Genomic DNA, 25,305 nt, shown 5'->3' with positions numbered 1-25,305 from the left:
GTGCTACAAAGAGTTTTACATATATTACCTTATTTAATCCCCAGAGAATCCTATTAGGTAATCATTATTACACTATTCCTGTTTTACAGAGGAAAAGTAACTGTTAAGGTTAAGTAACTTACTCAGTTTCACAAGGGTAGAGCCATGATTTGGCCATCTGGCTCCAAAGTCCGTGTTCTTAACCACCATGCTGTACTGCTAAGAATCGCCCACCTAAGTGCAGAGTTCTGTGGATGACATATGAATAGGTTTTACAGGAAACGTATTAAAATGTACAATGGAGCATTCAGTCTCCCCACACAGTTTGTTGCCCATGTTTTCAGTAATTGATCCATGATGCCTTAGATTGGAATGTGTTTTAATACAGAAAATCAAAATACCTATTGTTTCCAATGATGCCTTGTCTATTAAAATAGGTGACAGAAATATCTTCCAAATATGGAGAATTATATTGTTGTTTTAGATATAGTTTACCTCCTAGGAGCTTACTTGGCTTATCTTTGACAAGGATGTGCAAGTCTTTATCAGATGGTTGATAGTGCTAACACATCTAAGAGGTACTGTCATTCTACTTTAAATTTATGAGATCTACCTTCTCAAAGAGTCTTGATGGAAAACATGTTTTATGCTTATATCAAACAATAAGACTTTCTGTTTTAAAGAAAGAAATTATTAAATCACACCTTTGATATTTGAATTAAATCACATTTACCTGCCACAAATTTGTATTAACCGTACCATTGGACAAATCATGTCAAGTATTTTTTCTGCTGTTTATGGGGCAGGACAATACGCAGAGTGAATATGAATGAAGATAGTTTTTATTTTAGGCTGTAAAGGACCTTATAGGCACAGAAGTGATATGTTGTTACACACAAAAAAATTATTATTCATTAGAAGACCACCTTAGACCACCTTGTAAGATCATGGACGTCTTTCTTTCTCCACATCTGTTTTTTTTTTTTTTTTTTTTTTTTTTTTGAGACAGATCTTGCTCTGTTGCCAAGGCTGGAGTGCAGTGGCACAATCTTGGCTCACTGCAACCTCTGATTCCTGGGTTCAAGCGATTCTCATACCTCAGCCAGCCGAGTAGCCGGGACTACAGGTACCCACCCCCACAGCTGGCTAATTTGTATTTTTAGTAGAGATGAGGTTTCACCATGTTATCCAGGCTGGTCTTGAATTCCTGGTCTCAAGTGATCCACCTGCCTTAGCTTCCCAAGGTGTTGGGATTACAGGTGTGAGCCACTTCGCCCGGCCTGCTTGTTCTTTTTAGTTATCTTTTTAAGGTCATCTTAACAGGATTTCTTCCCCATTCCATATACTATGAGTAATTACTCTTAACAAATTTGGGAGGGAATGTACACATCTTCTTTGGAAATAGGAATGTGGTTGTTCCTTATTTGAGCACAGATCATACAAGTCTTACAATTCAGCTATTAGTAAATGATCGGACAAATTGATATATCTCCTACTACAAACTGTAGGGTTAACCAAAGAAAACAGATGACATTAAAGTAACAGTCATCTATAATTAATAAACAAGATAGCAGCATGTGCAACCTATTACCATCTCAAGACAACAGAGATAACAAAAGCAACTTTTCTGAAAATGGTTGTGCTGCTACCTCTCAGTACCCATTCAGGGTAGGAACATTGTGGTGTTGCTAGGCAATGTGTGAAGACAGAGTTCTTGGAGCAGTTTGGGGTCCACCAGTGATCTGCCAACAACATTGGCAGAATCACTAATTTGGAGTACCTTTGTAAAGATTATAGCTATATTTAATTATGAAAAGTGGTTATTTGCCATCATTCTTCAAAAACACTGATTTTTTTTCACTTTGAATGGCAAGCTAAATACTATATTATTCTCACATTGTTCTAGAAACCCCGTAGTTTACAAATTTAGTGTGTGTATTCAGAATCACCCAAGCTGCTTGTAAAAAATGCAGCTTCCTGGCCCCATCCCCAGAGATTCAGAATGTGGCCCAAGACTCTACTGTTTAATAAGCTCCGTAAGTGACTCTGAAGCAGGTGGTCCATAGACCTTGAACCAAGGGCTCACAACAAAAATTAGCTGGGTGTGGTGGACGTGCCCCTGTGATCCTAGCTACTCGGGAGGCTGAGGCAGGAGAATCACTTGACCCTGGGAGGCGGAGGTTGCAGTGAGCTGAGATTGTGCCACTGGACTCCAACCTGGGCAAAAGAGTGAGATTCCATCTTAAAACAAACAAACAAAAACGAAAGAAATCGATGTACCATCAGAACACTACGGTAATCATTGCTGCAGACAGGACTCACCAGTGGATACCAAAAGGTGATGGACAAAACTTTGAGAAGAAACAGGACGTTTGCATAGTCTCGAAGTGTCTCCTGTAAGATCTCAATTACAGAAAGGAAAAATGGTAGCTTTGTTTTGGAGAATCCCCAGAGACACTACTTTAATCAGGTAATCAGGGTCAACATCAATAAAAAGATCTGTTGCCATAAGGTAGCCCCTGAAATCAGGCAGGAGAAGGGCATATTGCTTCTGTAGAATTCTTCCCAGTAGTGCGTAAACTCTTAACCATGAGAAAACGCCTAGGTGAGCCCAAATCACGAGTCACTCTACAAAATATCTGACCAGTATTCTTCAGAAGCGTCAAGGTCATAACAGAGAAGGAAAACTGAGGAACTGTTACAGATGAGAGGGGACTAAGGAGCCATGGCAATTAATACAACATAGGATCCAAGATTAAGTCCTGAAACAGAAAAGGAACATTAGTGGGAAAACTGGAAATAGCTGAATTAAGTCTGTAGTTCAGTTACTACTATTGTAACATTGTTAAATCATTACCTTTGATAATTGTATTATAATTATCTAAGATGTGGACATAAGGGGAACCTAGGTGAAGGATAGATGGGAATCTGTTGCCTATTTTCTGTAACTTTAAAATTTTTTCACAATGAAAATGAAGAGAGTATATTTGCTTAGTATTGTGTATACACTGCAACAGTTAGTATTCAAGAATATATAAAATCCCCACTTAGCCAGCCTCTTCAGGATTTGCCCGCCCTGCCCAATACACTTTTATATTCTAGCCAAACAAAATCTTGTATTGTTAACCCCTTTGGAGGGAGGTGGGAGTAATACAATTTTTGTCTGTATTATAAAATATTTAATTTTTTTTTTTTTTCTTGAGACGGAGTCTTGCTCTGTTGCCCAGGCTGGAATGCAATGGCGTGATCTTGGCTCACTGCAACCTCCACCTCCTGGGTTCAAGTGATTCTCCTGCCTCAGCCTCCTGAATAGATGGGATTACAGGCATGAGCCACCATGCCCAGCTAATTTTTTGTATTTTTAGTAGAGGTTGGGTTTCACTATGTTGGCCAGGCTGGTCTCGAACTCCTGACCTTGTGATACGCCTGCCTCAGCCTCCCAAAGTGCTGGGATTACAGGCATGAGCCACCGTGCCCGGCCTATAAAATATTTTAAGCCAATGTAACGACTAGCTGCATGCCCACACCTCGTTTTTAAAAATATAGCAACCCAGCAAAGCCCGTGTTCCCATACTTTGTGGCATCCTGCTCCTTTTGTGTACTTCCACCACACCACATGACTGCTACCACTCGGAGATCATCAGTGGACCTTGGTGTTTACTATTCTTGTTCATTATTTTTCACTTTTCCAGTCTTGGCATAAGGTGCATCCTACCGATCAGATCTACCACTTTTTTGCTCTGCATGTTTGTCTAATTCACTCCTTTACTTTGTAGATTTTCACTGTATGAATACCCAGTATTTATCCATTCTGTCACTGGAAAACAGAATGAGTGTTTTTTGTTGGGTTGGTTGTTTTTTTGTTTGTTTTTTTGAATGAGTTCTGTTCATTTGTAAAAGTGTCTTCTGAGGCCAAAGGAGATCTCTACTCTTTCTGAACTCCAGTAACACTTATCTATGACTTTTAACTCAGCATTTGTGACTTTCCATGATAATAATTGTTGTTTCCTCCCATGTCAGATGGAAAGCTTCTTGAGCGTCTGATTCCCAAAGATGGATGTTATTAGGACAGTAAGAATTTAGTTTTCTTTCATGAATAAGTGAATACTTAAATAATGAATTAAACACTGTCTACACATAGATCTTGAGAATACTTGCGTTTATTCCCTTGGTTGTTACATGATGTTACCCCCTGGGGACTTTTCTTTATTGGAAAGATTTATGCAATATGGGAAACTGGTTGCTGAGGTAGAAGTATGGAGCATACATAAAGCCTAAAGCTTTAATTTGAGAATTATGTGCTAAGTTTTCAAGCAACACAGGTACTGGGTTTTGTGTGTGTGTGATTGTGTGTGTGTGTGTTTTAACATCCCATAGGAAAGTTGACAAAATTATTAATAATTTTACTGCATTTGGCATGGCAAAGCAGAGAGGAACTGACTAATTTGTATTATGGCAAACTCTTGCTTTTGTGCACATTCTTAATAAAACGAGTAATATTTGCTTTTTACCGTTTAGAATCTATACCTAGAATGGAATTACCCTAATTATTTTCCTCCAAAATTATTTTGTTGAGATGTTGATATTACTCTGAAAACATTTAACAGATTTCACAGCCCTCTTGCCTATCTTATTTGATTTCTTCAACAGCTTTGGCAAAAATAAGCAGGGATAATATTATCATCCATACTCGACGGGTTAGGAACACTGGAAGGGAAGCTGGGGGAGATTAAAGACCTGCTCGAGGTCACAGAACAGAACCAGAAACCAGATCTTTCAACTTAGTCCTGTCTCTGTCCAGATATTACAGTTCCAGTGCTTAAACTAAGCAAAAGTATTAATTAAGGTTTTATTGCTTAGCCAGCATTTTAATAGATAGTTCAGTAACATAATACCCACTCAACAGTTCATTAGAGTAATTGGGGAGTTTCTCATCTTTAGTGAGAGTAAGTATTGTTAGTGATTAGTAACTGTCTTTTTGCTACATTCTTTGTCAGAAGGGTTCAAAGGAAAGATTACACCAAACATTGCAAAAGAGCATGTTGTGACTGGTGTGTATTTTAAAGGGAAGAAAATCTTATAAGTGAAACAGATAGGAAGGTGTGACATAACCTTAAGTATCTGAGATGACAAATGGTTTTTTGATAGCTTGAGATCTACAGAGGAATTAAAACCTCTCGGCATATAGACAAGTGCAGTTGATCACTCAAATTGCAATTTTATAAAATGCAGCAGCAGTATACGTAGAATATTGTCTTCATGTCAGAAATGCACCTTTGTGCTTGAAAATGATAAAAAACTACAATCGATCCTTACAACTGTTATGCTCATCTTTATTGATCAGGTGCAAGAAAGATAAATCGTAGCCCAAATAAGATTATAGTAAATGTTAGCATTGTAGGGGACTATAGGTTGATAGAAAGCCATTCATCATCTCAAATGGTGACCTGTCCATGGCTCTAGCCACCCTGAGTCTGCTGTCTAATCACATACCTATTGATTTTATCTACATCCAAGAATCCTGGATGTGACTGTCATTGGACAACCTAGATTGTTAAATGCAAAGGGGTCGCTGGTGTGAAGAGGATTTCACTTTCATTTTTTCACCAACCAACAATGATTTATTAAAAAATAAATGATCCCAGGCCATGCATTTGAAACCTGAGTGATTAGAGAATGAAAGGTACACAATAGACTACCATATTGTGGTGGTGTTTTGTTGTTGTTGTTTTTCTTAATGCAGTGCATTTTGCAGGATATTTCATTGAGTCTCAGGGCTCATGGGGTCATTTAGGCCATCTCCTGCAATAAGACCAGTTTCAGTGTAGCTAGTCAGAATGGATAAATTTTGCTGCCCCAGGAAAGGCATTACTTTGCCACTGCATCTTGGTTTATGTTGTTTATGTGTCCATTCATGTTCATAGTGGAAACATTTTTTGTTATTAAAATTATCTAAATCTGCCCCCTTGTTCCTACTGATTAGTTATAAATGTTGCTGTTCTTGTGGTCATGTGGAAATGATAGAACAACTTAAGCTCCATAAAGAAAACTTTTTTTTTTTTTTTTTTTTGAGATGGAGTTTTGCTCTTGTTGCCCAGACTGGAGTGCAATGGCTCCATCTCCGCTCACCGCAACCTCCACCTCCTGGGTTCAAGTGATTCTCCTGCCTCAGCCTCTTGATTAGCTGGGATTACAGGCATGCACCACCACGCCCAGCTAATTCTTTTTTTTTTTTTTTAAGTAGAGACGTGGTTTCTCCATATTGGTCAGGCTGGTCTCGAACTCCTGACCTCAGGTGATCCGCCCACCTCGGCCTCCCAAAGTACTGGGATTACAGGCATGAGCCATACCATCTTGATGACAAAAATATTGTGTGGAAAGAAATGATCTTTAATATCCAAGTAGGAACACCAATGGAATAATAGACAAATACGAATATGTGTGAATTTCAGTTTTTGATCTCAGGCATCCTTTGATCTTACAAGAGTAGATTCCAAATAATGGCAATCTAAAGAATCTTTCCAAAATGTTAGGAATTTTCTCCAAAGGATCAAATGATAAGGAATTGTAACTGTGAACGTTTACTCTGTAATTACAATCCGCATACCAACAACTCTACTGTTATTTAAACGAGTAGCTTTACATGTGTTTTGTAAGTATCCATGCCACCTATACAAGAAAGCCTTCTACTGCTTGAGTGGCTGAAACAAGGTTTTATGTGTTTTTTGAAGTTGTAAATCTTCCACACGTTTTGTCATCTTGGATAGTGAAACCTTTGCTATCAATCTTTGTCCACAGAGCTCAGAGTTCTACAGAGTCACCACTGAACAATATCAGAAAGCTGCTGAAGAGGTAGAAGCAAAGTTCAAGTAAGTTTTTAATAGTATTATAATTATTTACTATTCTTAACAAGATGAAAGCACACTTTCAGTGCTTTTTGCACAGAACATAGTTTGTTATATAGCACTCTAGAATACTTGGAAGAGTTTTGGGGTGGTTGAGATGGGGCCATGTTATCTACTATACTGGAATTCAGATGTCAAGAAAAAGGCATTTGATGAAAGCTTGTTACAAATCAATGTATTTTATGAACTGGGGGAAATTGAAAGCAATGGTAATAGAATTATCATTCGTAATAATATATAAAATAGAATGCCCTTGATTATGAAGGTCATGCTAAATTGCTACTCTATTAAGGGAAACATAGAAACCATTCACTTTTGTATAATAAAATGATGGGCATGTGCAAATTTGGGTATCTGCCTTTCTTATGGTTAGGCTGTTTTCATTTCTTCACATGTACCTTGAAAGCCTTTAAATCATAGACTTTACCTGGCCCTTGATTATGAAGGTGATGTTAAATTGCTACCTCTCTTAATCCTTGGAGTGTTTAAATGAATGTTCTGTAATTGATGGATCAAAGTGTCCGTGACCCATAGCCTTGTACTTTCCCTTTGCTGCCAGTTCTCACATTAGGTAAGAAGACATCATTCAGAATTTTTCTGAGTATATAAATAGTCCTATTGTGTAACCTCTACTAGTAGCACATGCGCAAATTAGTGAAGCAAAAAAAGTTGTTGTGACAGCTTTAGTTGAAAGATTGCATCGGGCTCTGACCTCCTTCCTTGCACATGTTTACAAGCATTTGATAAAATGATTAAACCCTAAGGTGGAATTACTACTTTCTGCTACAGTACAATTTGTGTGGTAATGGATATTAGTGTTATTGTAATGTGGATTAAAATAAAATTTTTTAAAAATTAAAGGTAGTTTGAGGTTTATTTAAAGAGCCAAAGCCGTTCAGCCTTCCATAGTGAATTATCTCTTTAGAGGCAGCAGAGAGAGACCTTCCCAGGGTGGGCCACAAGTCTCACTATTAGAGATTAATGTGAGATCTTAAGAATTTAGACATATTAATAGAGCTGGTTATAGATTTTTTAAGTTACTCTACATATATTATTTTAAGTTAGGTGTTTATTTTTCTCCCTAATGATATAGTGACTTTTTTTTAGGTGGTAAATCTTTTTTTGTCTCTATCCCATGAGAACCTTCGAGTTGGCTCCCTGAGTATTTCTTTATTCTAAGACAATAGCTATAAAAACAACTAAATTTAGGATACATTAGAGATCAATTTTGACTAGAGTGATCTGTGAAGTTTTCATAAAGAAGGTGATTTTTTAGTTCAGCCTTTAAGAAGAGTATTGAGTAGGTGGATGGGAAAGATATTCAGAAGAAAAACTGTGCTCTGTAGTTGGTGGATGACAAAGCAGTGGCTTGAGTCAGAAAGACTAGTGCAAGATAAAACTGGAAAGGTCAGTGGGTCATTAGCTGCTGGGCTGTGAAGTTTGGTCTTCATTGAGCAATGAGTCATGGGAAGATGTTTGACCAGAGGAGTGCTCTGATTTCTGGGCTCCTGAAGGAAAAGTAACCTGACAGTGGCTGTGAGGTTTAGTTGGAGACATGAAAAATAAGAACTCGAAGAATGAGATAAGGTCAGGCACGGTGGTTCACACCTGTAATCCCAGCATTTTGGGAGGCTGAGGCAGGAGGATCGCTTGAGGCCTGAAGTTCAAAACCAGCCTGGTCAACATAGTCAGACCCTGTATCTACAAAAGAAAAACTTAAAAATTAGCCAGTTGTAGGGGCATATACTTGTGATCCCAGCTATTGGAGAGGCTGAAGTGGTGGACTGCTTGAACCCAGGACTGCAGTGAGCTATGATTGTGCCATTGCACTCCAGTCACAGAGCGAGACTGTGTCTTAGAAAAAGAAAAAAAAATCAGATGGGAAGTCTCTACAAGTGCAAGAGAAAAAAAAAGTTGTTGAAAGTTTAGAGATGGCGCCAGGCGTGATGGCTGACGCCTGTAATCCCAGCACTTTGGGAGACCGAGGCAGGCAGATCACTTGAGGCCAGGAGTTCAAGATCAGCCTGGACAACGTGGCAAAACTCCATCTCTACTAAAAATACAAAAATTAGCTGGGCATGGGTGGTGCATGCCTGTAATCCCAGCTACTGAGGTAGCTAAGGCTAAGGCAGGAGAATCGCTTGAATCCGGGAGGCAAAGGTTGCAGTGAGCTGAGATCATGCCATTGCACTTTAGCCTGGGCAACAGAGCAAGACTGTCTCAAAAAAAAAAAAAAAAAAAAATTAGACACATGAATTAGTGATTGGTTGGTGTATTAGTTTGCCAGAACTGCAAAGTACCACAGACCGGGTGGCTTAAATAACAGGTATTTTCTCACAGTTCTGGAGGCCAGAAGTCTGAGGTCAAGGTGACGCCAGGGCTGGTTGCTTCTAGGCCTCTCTCCTTGGCTTATAGATGGCCATCTGCTCCCTGTGTCTTGACAGTCTTTCCTCTTGTGTCTACATGCTAATCTGCTTTTCTTACAAGAATACCAGTCATATTAGACTAAAACCCTCCCTTGTGACCTCACTACAATTTAATTACCTCCTCAAAGACCCCTCACCCCAAATACAGTCACATTCTGAGGTACTGAGCAGTGGGCTTAGGATTTTCAGGGCACACAATTCATCCCCTAACATTTAGATAAAAGGGACAAAAGAACCAGAATTATGAGGTTAGCAGGTCGGAAAATCAGTGGAGAGTGGATTTCATAGAGAAAGATAGGTCTGGATTTTAGATGGAAAAATCTCTGTCCTGAATCTCTGCCCAGCTGCCATGTCATTCAGCCTGAACTAGGCTTGGAGTGCAAGAGGCCACGGGAAGCACAACGTTGACATCATGATGGCTGACCCCCTGCAAGTCAGCAGGGCCCTGTAAGTTAGGCTTTGTTTTAAACAGAACCTCAACAGCATCATTCTGTCTTACCTATTAAATATTATTCAAGAATAATTAATAATATGGCCAAACTGTGTAGTAAGGAATTGGCCTTGGCCAAAGAGAGGTCTGGATTTTGGACCAAGCTCCTGAGAAATTCTAAATCCTTGGAATTTCCTAAGTGATAGAAATTGTTATTCTCAGCCAGGTGTGGTGGCTCATGCCTGTAATCCCAGCACTTAGGGAGGCCAAGGCGGGCAGATTGCTTGAGCCCAGGATTTTGAGACCAGCCTGTCCAACATGGTGAATACCTGTCTTTACAAAAAAAAATACAAAAATTAACCAGGCGTGGTGGCGCATGCCTGTAGTCCCAGCTACTCGGGAGAGAGGCTCAAGTGGGAGGATCACCTGAGCCTAGGAGGCAAAGGTTGCAGTGAGCCGAGATAGCACCACTGCCTTCCAGTCTGGGCAACAGAGCGAGACCCTGTCTCTAAATAAATAAATAAATGAGAGAGAAAAAAGAAATTGCTATTCTTGCTGGGCCCCTTGGACCATGTGGTATCAGCTTAGCCTCTGGGGAGGTGAGTTTATCATGTGGACCATCAGTCAAGCAGTTTAATGAGGCTCCAATAAAACTCTGAACAGTGCTACTCAGGTGAGCTTTCCTGGTTGACAGGACTCCATGGGCACTGTCACACATTGATACCAGGAGGGCAGCAGGTCCTAAGGACATTGGAAGCTTTGCATTTGGAAACCCCCAGGCTCGGTCCTATGCATCTCTTCCTTTGGCTGATTTTCTGTATCATTACCCTATAGTAAACCATAACTGAGTTTAACAGCTTACAGTGAGTTCTGAGTTCTTTCAGTGAATTATTGAACCATTGAATTTTGGGTGGTTTGGATCCCCCCTCCCCTGCCCCGCAAACTTGCTATTGATGTGTCAGAAGTGAGAGCAATCTTGGGGACTGTGCCCTTGGATTTTTGCGTTTTGACTAACTCCAGTGCACCCAAAACCTAGGTTTTAACACACTGTGAAGAAATTCGAATAGCTAGTTTTTTAGAGAGTGGCTTTCATTATATCGTTTTTTCTCCCAGCTACTTCCTGCTAGACTGAGCTTCCTAGAATGTTGTATTTTGATTTGCAGTGAGTTCATTAGCTTCACACCTAGGAAGTGATAGTGTATTGGGTATAGGAGATGCTTACCATCTCTGAAGGCACAGAGATTACTTAGTAGACTGATATTTCTTTTTAGAAATTTGGCCATCTCAGATAATCAGGACTTTTGTAAGACAATATATAATATTTGCATTGCATGACAGGGGTTTTTCGCCTGGTCAGATTATTTTCACTGGCTCCAATCTGTATGACCAGCTTAGCACTTGTAAGCATCACCTTGAGGAGCTCTATCTTGAACCTGAACCTGAACTCAACAGTTTCTCTTAGGCAACAAGTTCTGAAGGACTTTGAGGATAATTTAGTTAATTGTATCTGATGAAAGTAGGATTCATTTTTGTGCATCTTGGTTACAGGAGATAGAAGCTTTTTAAAGTGCAGTGTCAAGGGCAGTATTATATACCTGATCAGGGGTCATACAAATCACTGTAAAGAGAAAGAAAGCTAAGAGCACTTGAAGCTGCCCATAACTAACACCAGCACATTGATGCAACCTACCGGGATAGCTAATCGAATTATTTTAGGGATGCTTAAAATATTAACTCATACTTCAGCCCCTCAATTTATAGTTTCGGCAGTAAAATACTTTGAGAATTAATGGACTGTTGTCTCCTACTTTATCCACACATCATTCATTCATAGAGCCCCTGTGTGACAAGCCAAGCCTGAATATACAACTAAGAAAACAGGCCAGGATCTTATTACTAGTGTGTGGAACTCAGAGTTCATCAGAGAAAAACAAAAGGAAGACAGACTTTTTAAATGATGATCTTTTTAAAAAATCAAAGTTAGTTCTCCTCTTTTGGGGTGATTACATTCCCAATGCATATCAAGTTATTAAAAATATTACTTACCATGATTTCAGTGGGAACTAAGGATTCGAAGATAATTTGGACTGTTTATTTTCCCACAATAGATTTAAAATTTTAGCTCTAAAACCTAAATCACTGAGCAAATCCAGCATTCTTCTTACATGTAACCTTAATTCAAAAGGAATACCTTCTCTTTTCTCAATCCAACTAAAACAGTAATTGTCAACACTTCATGTCGCATTTTATAACAACTTAGGGTGCTAGTTTCTATTATATGGTGCTAGTAATGTTACAGCTCATCCTAATGCAAATTATATTTTATATTAATCCTTATGCTGTGCCTCATAGGTAATTAATTAAACAAAGTATTATTTTAATAATGTTACATGTGTAGTTCTTAACACAGACCTAGCACAAAGTAATAAATACTGCATTTGATTATGATACCAAAAGTTATGAAACTATGTGCCATCGGAGAAATCTCGGTATTTGTTTTTAAACAAATTCTAGATGCTGCTAAACCTCTAGCACATTAGAAGGAGTTCTTACCCTTATGGAGCTCATACTCTAGCCAGGATGACCAACACATAAAGCACTCATGATAGAATAGCATGTAAGAGAAGCCTCACAGCAATGTACCCGGAGTGCTGCCGGCCTCCTGTTTCTTGGTCAATGTCAGAATCAGATCTCTGTGGCTACATTGGAGCTGATATGCCACACCTATAGAAAGAAGATGTTACCAGAGTGTTTATGTGTGTGAATTGTTTTTAGAATAGAAAAGCAAATACCAAAGACATGTTAAATATTTTAAAGGCAATATAGGCATTGTAAAGACAATGTGATAGTAAACAAATGAAAAGCATTTTACAGACAGTTGATATTTCATTCTCATTCTGTCCTTTACATAATGAAGTGGCGAGTTTCTATTTTCCATAAAAGAAAGAAAAAATATGCATGGAAAGTGACATAGATCTATTGAAAATATTTTTGGAATGATTTCATTAGAGGTACAACTTTTTAACATGGCTTCAGTTTCTGTGAAAGAAGAAGCACTTCTAAAGAAGTACGAGTCTATGAACTCGGACGTGAATACCAGTAATACTCCTTTGTGTGCCAGATTTTAGAGGGGTATTCGCTTTTATCCTTGAATGAAGTTGTTGAAACCTGACTTATAAATTTAGGCTCATAGAAGAAGATTAGGTTATCCTTATAAAGTATTAAAATATTAGTTACCCTGTAAAAGTAGTTTAGGTGATTTTAGAGTATCTGAGGAATACTATGCAAAACTCATACAGATAAAATGGATTTTATAAATATTACCCTGTCTTTAAAGGTTTTCTTCAATGTAAAACCCTTTAACTTTAAAATGTCCTTGATTTTTTCTTTTTCTTTTTTAGGGGTTGCACTTTCACTGGCAATATTGTTTAGTTTCTTTTTTGGGTGTAATATTTTAATAGCTATATTACGGATGAATTTGTGAAGCCGAGGAAGACGCGCCAATAATATCAGCAGGTGTTTCTTATGTTCTGTATAATTACACGTGTATCATGGACAGTTTTAAGCAACGGTGTTTAAAGATCCTGCTTAATTGGCTGTAAAATAATTAAATACGGTTTTGACTGGCAAATTTATAATTCTGCTAGATGCATAAGCCAATGAGCCTGAATGTCAATGCAACCTTATTTTGGAAATATTAGATTAATAGAACTAATTGTACTGAAAGTACAAAGTTTACTCTGATTAATAGTCTTAAAATTCTTCTAGAAGTTTAGTCAGGTAAATTTATGTTACTTTTCTTTCTTCTCAAACTTTTAATTAAAACTTATTTCAAAAGTTTGAGCTATTCAATTCCGTGCTTCTCTTTCTAGTTTCTCTGAAGTTGAGTTCTTGCAATTTGTTGGTGACTCCAGCTCTCTTATTGAGTAACATGCCTTATCAAAAGTATTAAAATTATATGCTGTTTTACGTGTATTTGTATCTACAGCTGACAGGTACCCTGAACAACTTCTCTAACACGTATTGATGTCTACTTATAACCTACTTTAGTGCTGTGTGAATGGATCTAATATACCAAATGTACATGATAAATGTTTTATCTCTGATTCTCATTGATCGGTTTTGAAATGATCAAATAGTGTATCTCAGTAAGACACTAATTCACATTGATCAAATTCTAAATGATCAAGTTGACTTGGTTTCTGCTGAACACAAATTGTATTAAAACAACATTACTTGAACATGCTGCCTTCTCTAATGCAGGAGTTATGTTACCAGCAGTTACATTATAACTAGAGTTATTGTATTATAAAGATGTCTCCTTCGTAATGAAAAGTTTACACAAGAAGAAAAGAATGCGATATTACAGGAAGAACAGGGCTTCAGGCGAGGATTTGGGCTTTTACTAACTAATTAAATTCTGCATTTGTATTGGGCCTTTTTTCCCCCTTTTTTAATTTGAAGGGCTGTGAGCAAGAAATACAGCAGCTGCACTGGTGACATTTTATTCCCCACGGACCTTGGAGCCAAGTAACATCTTGATTATTCAGTAAGAGACTTAGTAATTGAAGAGGAAAAATTCTAGATAAAGTAGATATACCTGTACCCTTTGTGCACTAGCCTCTTGGTTACAATGATGTCTTTAGAAGTTTCGAGTTATTTGTTGGTTTTTGTTTTTAAAACATCAGCTCACCTGCGTCAACTTCCATAGTATATCATGTCCCCTCTGGATTTGCAAATGTGCTGCTGGAGGACGATTTCATTTCTGAAATTGAAGAAAGATGTTAATGTATTATGAATATACTTTGTATATGAAGCTAATGGCAAATACACATTTGGCTGTCACATGGACTTGGTTATTTAGAACACAGAATTCCTCAGGCAGGTTATTTATTATGTCTTTGACTTATGTCTTCCATCTGTAAAATGTAAATTGTAACTGTCACCTTCTGTAGGGCATATAAGCTGAGAAAGTTTAAAAGTTAACTGAGAAAATTGTCTTTGATCCTTATCTAAAAAATGGTCATAAGTTGTTTTATTCAACTCTAAGATACTGGCTCCCATTTTAGGAAAGTTGTAGATGATGCAGCTCCTTCCGTATCTCATCAGGGATATGTAAGGTAGTGCCAGCTCCCAAGCTGTCAATCTGCCTGGTTTGTTTGTCTGTCCACCTCCCACCAAGCAAACAATTAGTTCCAAGGAAAGTGAGACCGGCTTTGCAGCATGCCAATATTTGACAGTATTTCTTACGATACCCATTTAGAATTGGTTATATATACAATGAAAACTTTGGTGATTAATGCTTTTTTTCCCCCGTTCTAAAATTGGAGCCCTTCAAATCAGATCTACCTGGTTATTTAATTTCTTTTTAGTTCCTTGGGTTAGATCTCTATACTTGGTCTAAATACTATTTTCTAAGATAATAGAAGTAAATGTCAAGAAACATTAACAAGAGAGATTTCCATCTGCATTCTCTCTCTGCTTCATGACTGGTCGCCACAGTATTCCACTCAGCTCAGTGGTGTCCTGCAGAAAAGGGCAGGGCAGATGGCAAAGCTGATTGGGAATATAGGGATAAAAAGGGCAGGAGCAGGAGTGTACACCAAGAACAGAGAGTGTTGTAGAGTATTGTTAATTTCTCTAAAAAGACAGTGCAAACTGCAGCTATCTCATGAACATGGTCACAAGACCGAAAGGGTGACTTTGGAAACTTTTTTCCTCACTTCAGCATAGGGTGTAAAGGAATCTCAACTGGTGAAATAAGCTGCTGATGGTGCAGCCAGATTGGCCGCGTCCTTCGTAAGTCCATGACCTGGAGCATTCTTCTCTGTTCTTGCCATGGCAGTTGGGGTTTGTTGGCGTTGCACTGAGCTGTTCTTTCCTTTCATATAAGTGGTTTATTGTAAACATGTAAATGATCAAACCATTCTTGTGGCAGCTCTTAGGTTTGTGGCCATACACTCCTGGATTCATGATTTGTTCTGTGTGAGCTAACAAATCGTTCTGTCTTCCCCAGCAGGAACATTAGTATTGAACTTTCTTCTTAATCAGTACGATCCATTAAGAATCTAGTATACCCTACATGGTTATATGAAATATTAATTGCACACTGTTAGTTAGATAAATGAAGAGTCTGTCAAAATGATAGCTTATTTCCTTCCTTGTGTCATAATATTTTAAATGAGAGCATTCTGAGTTCTAGGGTACATGATATTTTGGAATTTGTTTACTGGTCCTTGCTTTCTTGAGTCATTAACTACACAGCTCACAGTTGGAAAAGACATTTCTAACTGAGACTACTAGGTTTGTCCTCTTGCCAATTCCAGCTGGAATTCATTTACTTGTTAAGGGCTCCAGTTAAAAATCATGCTTTCAAAGATAAGAAAACATATTTTGTGTTTTGAGTGCAACTAAGCTACAGGTAGAAAGCAGTGAAGCTTGTAGGAAGGCCAATTAGAGTTAATTGTCTGACTGACCTGCCCTGTTATAAGATGTCCAGAAAGACTTCTAGAAGGTAGAATTTAAATTCTGTCCTTGTGTCAGATATGCAAAGTTAACAATCTTAGGACTTGTGCACAGTTAAAGATTGTATCAAAGACGTTATCTACACATAAAAATGGTAGCTCAGGATAGTTTCTGGAACATTGTATAGGTTCAGCCATAGTATAACATCAAATTAATTATGTCTTATCACTCCAGAGTTTGGTAAGCCTGTCCCAGATGCTATCAGCCCTTCCCTGGTTTCAGTCAGATAATTAACTTATGAATGTATTTGGCTGTCCATTCACTCTGCCTGGGGTAAAACCACATATTAAAATTGAAACCAGAACTTTCAGGATACGTTGTATTTAAACTTGTATTCTTGTTGCTCATTTGAATGTATCATTACCAAGTCACCCCTCATGGTTTCCGTCTTACCAAGTATTCTTATTTCTGGCTCTTCTGATTTTTCTGAAGAGATAAGCAAACAAAATACAAAAATTGATAGATTGGACCTTATGAAATTTTAAAATTCTGCCCATCTTAAGACACCATTAGGAAAATTTTTTTAATGGGCAAAAAACTTGGACACTTCGAAGGAAGATGTAAGAATGGCCAAATAGCACATGAAAGGAGTTTCTACATCATTAGATATCAGGGAACTGTACATTTAAAACATAGGAACGGCGAAAATCAGGAGGACTGACAATACTAATTGTCTGGAAAGATTGTGGAGAAACCAGAACTCACTTTGCTGGTGGGGGTATACAATGGCAAAAGTCCTTTGAAAAAAAATGCTGGCAGTTCCTTATAAATGTAAAGCATACACTTGCTGTATGATGTAACAAGTCTAGTCCTAGGTATTTACCCAAGAGAAATGAAAATATACATCTACAAAAAGACTTGTACACCTATGTTCATAGCAGGTTTATTCATAGTATCAAAAACTAGCAACAATCCGAATGGTCATCATTGAGGGAATGGAGAAACAAAACAGATAGTATTCCACTCAACTCAGTGGTATCCTGCAGAAAGGGGCAGGACAGATGGCAAAGCTGATTGGAATATAGGGATAAAAAGCACAGTGTTCTACTTTATATTCATACAGTAGAACACTATTCAGCAGTAGAGAAGAGCAAACTACTGATACATGTAACAGCACGGATGGATCTCAAACATCATGGTACACACGAAGAAGCCAGAAGCAAAACAGTACTTCCTATGTGGTTCATTTAAACGAAGTTCAAAAATAGGCAACATTTGCCTATGGTGGGAATAGAGGAGATTTGATTGGAAAGAGACACAAGCAGCATTTCTGAGATTTTGGGAATATTCTGTTGTATTCTGAGTGATAGTTTTACAAGTATATACAGGTATGTAACTTCTAATACAACATGAACACTTAAGATCGGTACATTGTGATATACAGGCTGAGCAGCCCTAATCTGAAAACCCCAAATCCTCCAAGATTGGAAATTTTTTGCATGCCAACACGATGCCACAAGTTGAAAATTCCACACCTGACCTCGTGTGACAGGTCACAGTCAAAGGCAGGTCCACAACATGTAGTCTGTTCACTGTGCCTCAGGAAGAAAATGACCTTCAGGCTATATACAGTATATATGAAATGTAAATGGATTCCATGTTTTGGTCGGGGTCCCATCCCCAAGATATGTCTTTATGCATATGCAAATATTCCAAATTCCAGAACCCAAATTCAAAAACACTCCCATTCCCAAGCATTTCAAATAAAGGATACTTAACCTGTATGTTAATTATGCCTAAAATACCCTAAATTAAGAAAAAACATACCCCAAATATTGGGAATTCCCAGTTTCTAACTCTAATATGTCCTAGATAAAATGCTTCTTCAGTTTAGTCACAGTCTTAAATGTATGATTCCTAATCCTATCCATAATCGTAGTTTTTTAATTAGAATTTAATCCCTTATCTCAAAGTCAGGGCTGTTCATTCAGAATATTTTATTACTATAGAAATAGAGAGGGATAAATTTTGCTTGTATTTCATTTATTTATTTTCTTAAAGAATCAGTCTTTTTTCCCCCATTAAGTTACATTTGCCTGTTGTACTCTCTTCCTCTTCAACCTAGGACCTTGTAGGTAGGCTTGGATAAGGTTTGAAAATTACTTGTGATAAAGGGATTTCAAAGGCAGTATTTGTGAATGAAACATTTGTACAGTAGCACTGGTACTTTTCAATATAATAATCATATGCAGTAATTTGTTCATACTATTTATTGAGTCCTGGCAGAATGCTTGAAAACTTGTAAAAGCTTGCGTCTTGGCCCTTCCTTACATGTTGAAATGAAAGCACACGTGTTCATATGTTAAAGTATCGCCAGGCATCCCCAACTTGCTCACATGCCTGCCTTAAGTTATTTCATGTGCTTTCAGTGGCCAATAGTTAAATTGCTGTGTTCCTTTTGTGAGTGTGTATGTCTAAATGCTGGTAATCAACCGAGTCCCTGGAAAATTGATAAATGTGCTCATTAAGGAGAGTTCTTGCTCTTGGCTCTGTTTCACAAGTCACCCCAGCTAGTGTTTCTGGATGAAGCTGGCAAGAAACACTGTGCAGTGATACATCTGGCTTTATACTCCTTTTCAAGGACTAAAACCTCCTTTTTTAGTATGTTAAACATGCATTGTAGGGATATTGCAATTACAAAGAAGTAAGCTATTTGCCAATTACATTATTTACACAAGAAAAACCAAGGGCTGGTGCTGTGTGGTGAGATTTTTAATTTTTTATGCACTGCCATTTGCTCCTCCTCTTGTTCTCTTGAGCATCTGAGATTACACAAGTGCCTATTCATTTGTGAGGCAGAGCCATCTATGCAGACTCTGAAGTCCACCGGCTGGCCACTGGCATAGATCTCAACAAAGCTGACTATGTGAGAGATGCATTCAGCATGGTTTATCATTAGAATGTCGAAGGTAGCATACACCTGTTCCTGCTTTCAGGATGAAAAATGAATTGCCAATTATATAGACATGTTCAGACAGACGCTTCATATGGTAGAAGCTTGCTTGGCCTGCTTTATGCTGGGCCCCCAACTATGAAGCCATCAGTTCTGAAAAAGAGGTGTGTTGGCAAGGAGGAGAAGAGAGAAGGGTATCAATCCTTGATCTGTTACCATGGTTTGTGCTTGTGCAAGCTGTGGGCAGGAGGTCAGTGCCTCACACCTTTGTTTCCCAAGCAGAGCCCTTGAACAAGATGAAGTGATCAAAGCTGGGTGCCAGTGCATTATCACAGTCTCATTACTTTGCAAGCTGCATGCCCAGATGCTGCTGTTTTCTGCATCAGGCTTCGCTGATTTACATTCGTAACACCTCCATTACAGCTCATTCGATACTGCTCATAATCAACCAGTTCTTGTCTTTTCCTGATAGTGTTTCTCCAATACAAAAGACGCTAGCGTAATGAAGAAAATTAGTATTGCTGGTATAGAATTTGTCTTTAAGACATCCTGGTTAATTGACAAGAAGTGGGAACCAAATGCTTTGTCATGACTTAAATCATTTGTGGTTTTGGTTTGGTTAGTTGGGTGTTGGTTTGGGAGTGTTTTTGAAGTCTTTGAACTTGAGTTGTTGGATATTGCCAGAAGACCTATTTTGACTCCTTCCGTCTTGCGAGTTCTTTTCTGTTAGTGAATTCTGACACCCTGTCCTTATTTGTTTGGTTTCTTCCCCTAGTGAGCTCAATGGCATATATTTATTTTTTAAAAGTATTAACACAACAATTTTGCTTTGAAGAACTTACCATCCTCAGTATTAACACATCCATTCACCAAGGGTCTCTTTGATGTTCCATGTTCTACGGGCCCTGAAAATACAAACATATCAGTTTGAGTCCCTGCCCTCAGAGGGCTTATACTCATTGGGATCATTAGCTCTACTGCAGAAGTATCAAAACTTGGTGCAGAAATTATTACTAAAAGATTTGTTCATGAAAAATTTTGAGTCTCTTGTACATTCCATATGTTTATAAATTGGGAATATAAAAAGTGACCAAAACATGTTAAATGCTAACATGAAAGTACAAACCATAAAATACAGTAGAACTAGGAGGGGAATCCCAGGGGAATCTGGATTGCATGAAGAGGTAACTGGCATAAGCTGGATCTTCTCATCTTGAGATTTTCTTAAGGTAAGAAGAGGGAGAATGGCCTTGCTATGAAGAGGGCATTGAATAGTGGAAATGGTTGAAACAGTGTGGGGGAGGTCTAATGGAATATGAGACCACAAAGGAAGACTGGAGTCAGACTTGATGGACTTGAAATGCCATATTTTAAAAGGCACAGTTAATAGGGCATAAAGATTCAACCAAGTGTTCTACCTACTTGGTGGCCAGGCATGGTGGCTCACACCTGTAATCCCAGCACTTTGGGAGGCCGAGGCAGGCAGATCACAAGGTCAGGAGATCGAGATCATCCTGGCTAACATGGTGAAACCCTGTCTCTACTAGAAATACAAAAAATTAGCCTGGTGTTGTGGCGGGCACCTGTAGTCCCAGCTACTTGGGAGGCCGAGGCAGGAGAGTGGCGTGAACCCAGGAGGTGGAGCTTGCAGTGAGCCGAGATCGTGCCACTGCACTCCAGCCTGGGAGACAGAGCGAGACTCCATCTCAAAAAAAAAAAAAAGAGTTCTACTACTTGGGAATATTTTTTTCTTTCACCTATCCCTGGTCCCCATAATTGTCACCACTAGGATTATGCCTTTTGAGTTGGTCATTGTTTCTGGAAGTCTTCTATCAAATAATACAATATAATATTGCGTGCATAGATGTTGTATACATTTATTATATAATAATTAGAGTTTACTGCACCAAATTAATGACTACCACTCTTAATATACTAACGTCCACTCAAAAATAACCACATATTAGCTTGCCATATTGATTGATAGCAAAGTTCAGGGGCTTGAAAGGATGGGACATAGGAAAGACTAGTTCTGATTAAAAAGGTGGGGAGGAGAGAGTTGAGGAAAGATTGGATTCATAGGATGCTGCCTGAGAAAGTCCTAGGGCATTAGGCAAAAAAAGAGCCTCATCTTTTCATACCAACTGAAATGGTATACGATTAGCTTTCATTACTCCTAGCTGTGATATCTTTGAATGGTGTCCTAAGAATTCACATGGTACCAGGTTCTTTGTGTCATTGCAAAGAATGTGTGAGAAACAAATGTTTGTGGTTTATTCAGATGTGTTTTATCTGGATGTCTAATTTTTAATTTATGTCTATAATTCTGATTGAATGTGCCCAAAATAGATAAAATTAGCTCACTTACTAGGTAAATTTTCTATTTCTAGTCCACTTGATTATGAAATGAACCTTTTAAGGTATTTTCTCTCCTTCCCATTGAATTTTATGAATAACTTTTCTCGTTTGATATCCTTCCTGGAGACTTACTCTAGTGAAAAGGATATGAAATTAATAAATAATACAGGTGGCCCCCCTTATCTGCAATTTTGCTTTTTGCAGAGTACAATAAGATACTGAAAGACTACATTCACATAACTTTTATTCTAGTGTATTGTTGTATTTTATTATTCTTGTTGTTAGTCTGTTACTGTGCCTAATTTATAAATTAAGCTTTATCATAGAGGTATTTGTAGGAAAAAACATAGTTTATCTACAGTTAAGTACTATTCATGGTTTCAGGCATCCACTAGATATCTTAGAATGTATCCCCCATGGATAAAGGGGAACTAATGTATTAGATTTTTTTTTCTTTTAATTTATCAAGGAAGTATTTTTTTTTTCTTGTAACAAGGGAAATGTAATTTTACTCCTCTTTTCTTTTCCAGATCAACCTTTTTAAAGTAAAGCATGTGAAGTTGTAGTTTGATATTTAGCCTTTCACATTTATCTCTATGAATAGATATGTTAATAAACATAGATTTTGTTTTGTTTTCACAGAATGTAAGACTATACCATATGTATTTTAACTTATATTTATTATGGATACATCCCCCTGGGTCAACACATAAATTCAACGCCTTCTTTTAAATCCAACTCACTCTTCTAAATAGCTGCATCATGCCTCATAGGATTGGTCTGTAGTCCTCTACTGAAAGTTTCTTTCAAGTGATTGGTTTTTTTTTTTTGGTTGGGGGCGCGGTGGGGGCGGACAGTGCAGAAGAAGGCTGCAGCGAAACAAACTCATACCTAAACCCTAAGGAACTGGTACTTTTATTTCCATAACATGGATGGGGTTTGAATTGTGACCATTCCTTCCAACTGTATAGCATTAAGCTACTTAACTCTTGAGCTTCTTTTTGCTGATATAGGACATGTACATATAATACCTCATGGGTTGTTAATAAGGGTTAATGAAATGTGGGTAAAATTCTGGGCATATAGTAGGTACTCAACTCTATACAGGTCAGTTTCTTTTAGGGATCTAGTAGTTAAGAGTCAGGGCCCGGGTTATTTAACCTTAGAAGTTGTATCACAATATGAATCAAAAATTGGCCTCCCAAGACACTTTTTTTTAAATTGAAAAAAAAGGAAATCATGTTTTGTGAAAATTGTAGGCTTTTTTGAGTTGTATAATTTAAAAATACTGCATTTTGGCACAACCTTTGCAGCTTTTGCTGCTAGTTTGTAATTCCCTAGAGGCGAATTGAAAAGATTAGTGGCAGAACTTTTTCCATTAAACTCTGAGAAAAACTACAGAGCAAAAAATTGTCCTTTGGCAGAAATGTCAATCCATACCTCTTTTGAACATTTGGAAAGTGAAGCGCTGAGAAGCTGATATAATAGGAGAATTGAAAACCAAAATGTATACACATCTTCACCTTTTCTAACAGACAAGACGAATGAAAAATACATCCTTAGAACTTGATGATGCAAAGAAAATAGGATTGTTGCTCCAGAAAGTGCATTAGGCTGGGATCTTTAAAAGATTTGAGTACTAAGCTTTTGGCCACATTCTTCAGAAGGGCTGATCCATTCTTATTAATGATACATCTATTTGTACTTAATGTCATAAAATTCTACGTTTGTATGCTACAGTATCTAGGAAGTAGACTTAAGAAAGAGCAAATGTTTAAAATATTACAGGTTTTGCTGTAGCATCTACCAGAAAATATGCTTATTTTCTCTCGTCCGTGGTTCTTGGTCTTCCTGATTTCTTTTTAAGTTTATTAGGACTTCTCTTCATTTTTCCACGCCATAATGTCAATATAGGTACAATGAAATAATAAGTATCCACGTGTTAAAATGTGACCTATTCTAGCAGGTTACTTCTCATTTTCCACCCCACCCAAACCCCACACTGTCTTAGATTTTATATCTGTGAAATGGTGATAATAACAGAGCTGTTATATTGGAATTAAATGAGGTCCATTTATGTTTTTAGCACATCCTAAGCAGTGAATAGTGAGCTATTAATAATTACTATAGTCATCAATAGTTGAATTTTCTGTTGGGTGAATTTTGTGTTTTTTTAATTGATGCTCATCATATGATCTAATATATATTTCCCTAGAGGATAATCCTTGAACGCAATAAAATTGCAATTGAGAGTATACCAGGCCTCTTAAAAGCATGTGTTTAAAGGTAAATGCTTTCTGTCAAATCATTAACCAACAGTTAGCAGCACTACTCAAAATAATAATTATGTTTTAATATGCTACATGAGAACTACATAATTTGGTTAGAAATACATATGCAATGGTGTGCTCAGACAAAATGCAGCCATTGTTAGTTCATGATATAGTTCTCACCTAAAACCTTGTCATAGTTTTAGAATATTTTTCTTCACTTGAGATTCTAGACAATGATAGGTTGGTAGTCTATACTGAACAAACAATATTCTTCCTAACGTGTTCTGTAGTCACTTGCTCAGCATTTGGGCCATGTATATATTTTTTTTCCAGAAGTAAAAAGGACAGTGTGGCTAAGTGTCTAGATTAGTTCCCAAAAGCCCATTTAACCCCTGCAGTTCAGAAAAGAAGACTAGACGTTAGGGGCAATTAAAAAAAAAAAAATACTAGCACATTTTCCCATGTGTGTGCATACATGTGTGTTTAAACTACATTCTGGATTTAAAAGCCTGGGCTAACTCAATCACAGGTGCAGCCTTGTTTCTATGAAAAGAGATAGATTCCTGTAGAGAGTGAGAAAGGGATGTGGAAGCCATAGCAAAGAGAAGCCTCCTTCTCTCCCAGTCCCTCATGTTGTTTTCAAACATTTTTTGTTAGCAGTTAGTGGAATCCTAATACCCACAACTGATAATATGCTATCTTAATACTATTACTCTAGTTTATAAGCTTACTTACAACCTTTGCTCATTATGAAGAGAACAATGAAGCTTATTTTTATGAATACAACATTTAAAAATTAGGGGCCAAGGATGATGGCTGCAGTCCTATGTCAGTCCCAACAGCCAAAGTTATGCGTTTGGTTGAGTGTTATGACGATCCTGATTTGCGGTGATAAGTAGTGGCAAATAATAACTTTTTTTTTAACAGCTTGCCTTGCAACCACAAGATGCTCATCCATCAATCTGATCCAAATGATTAAAAGCAAAATAAGTTTCCACTTCAAAGTTAAATAATCAACGTTATCTAATAAATCATAATACAGAAGTTGGGACAAACAGCCAAAACTTTAAATATTAAACCACAATATGAAAATAACCTTAGATACCTCCTGGGCTGATCTTCTGCCATCTTTTCTCATGTACTTCAGTGTTCATTCACTAAAGGGAGGGGGTGCCTTCTGCACCCGGCTTCAGCCCAGCTCACACTGCCCCCACAGCACAGCCATAGCACACCTCACCTTCACCACCTTCCTCCCGATAAACTCAGCCTTTTGTTAGGACCTGTCTCATGTGTTAATTCCTCTGCTTTCTCTGTAAAGTCTTTCTAGACACCTCCCTTCCTACTAAAAAGCCATAATTAATTAATTAATTAATTGTTCCCTGTGTGTTTATGTAACTCCAGCCCTTATGACAATGTAAGTGACATCAGTGTTGCCTGTGCCCTGTCTCCCTTCTCATTTAAGGCACAAGCTGTATCTGAGCCAGCTTGATGGTAGCACGCCTCTCTCTAACAGGTG

At 37.9% G+C, this 25,305-nt stretch overlaps 1 protein-coding gene across 2 annotated transcripts in view; it reads left to right on the top strand.

Moving 5' to 3' along the window:
* CHCHD3 (coiled-coil-helix-coiled-coil-helix domain containing 3) overlaps positions 1-25,305 on the top strand; it is a 298,664-nt gene that overhangs the window by 239,085 nt on the left and 34,274 nt on the right. For both annotated transcript variants that reach the window (XM_055284058.2, XM_055284057.2), the window contains one exon: positions 6,778-6,848. In XM_055284058.2, coding sequence (XP_055140033.1) covers positions 6,778-6,848 — 71 coding nt within the window. The remainder of the gene's footprint in view (positions 1-6,777; positions 6,849-25,305) is intronic.

Source organism: Symphalangus syndactylus, chromosome 6 (genome assembly GCF_028878055.3).
Source record: "Symphalangus syndactylus isolate Jambi chromosome 6, NHGRI_mSymSyn1-v2.1_pri, whole genome shotgun sequence".
In the NCBI taxonomy this organism is placed as follows: domain Eukaryota; kingdom Metazoa; phylum Chordata; class Mammalia; order Primates; family Hylobatidae; genus Symphalangus; species Symphalangus syndactylus.
The sequence above is the reverse complement of the archived record's forward strand: the minus strand, read 5'-3'. Positions and strand labels throughout refer to the sequence as shown.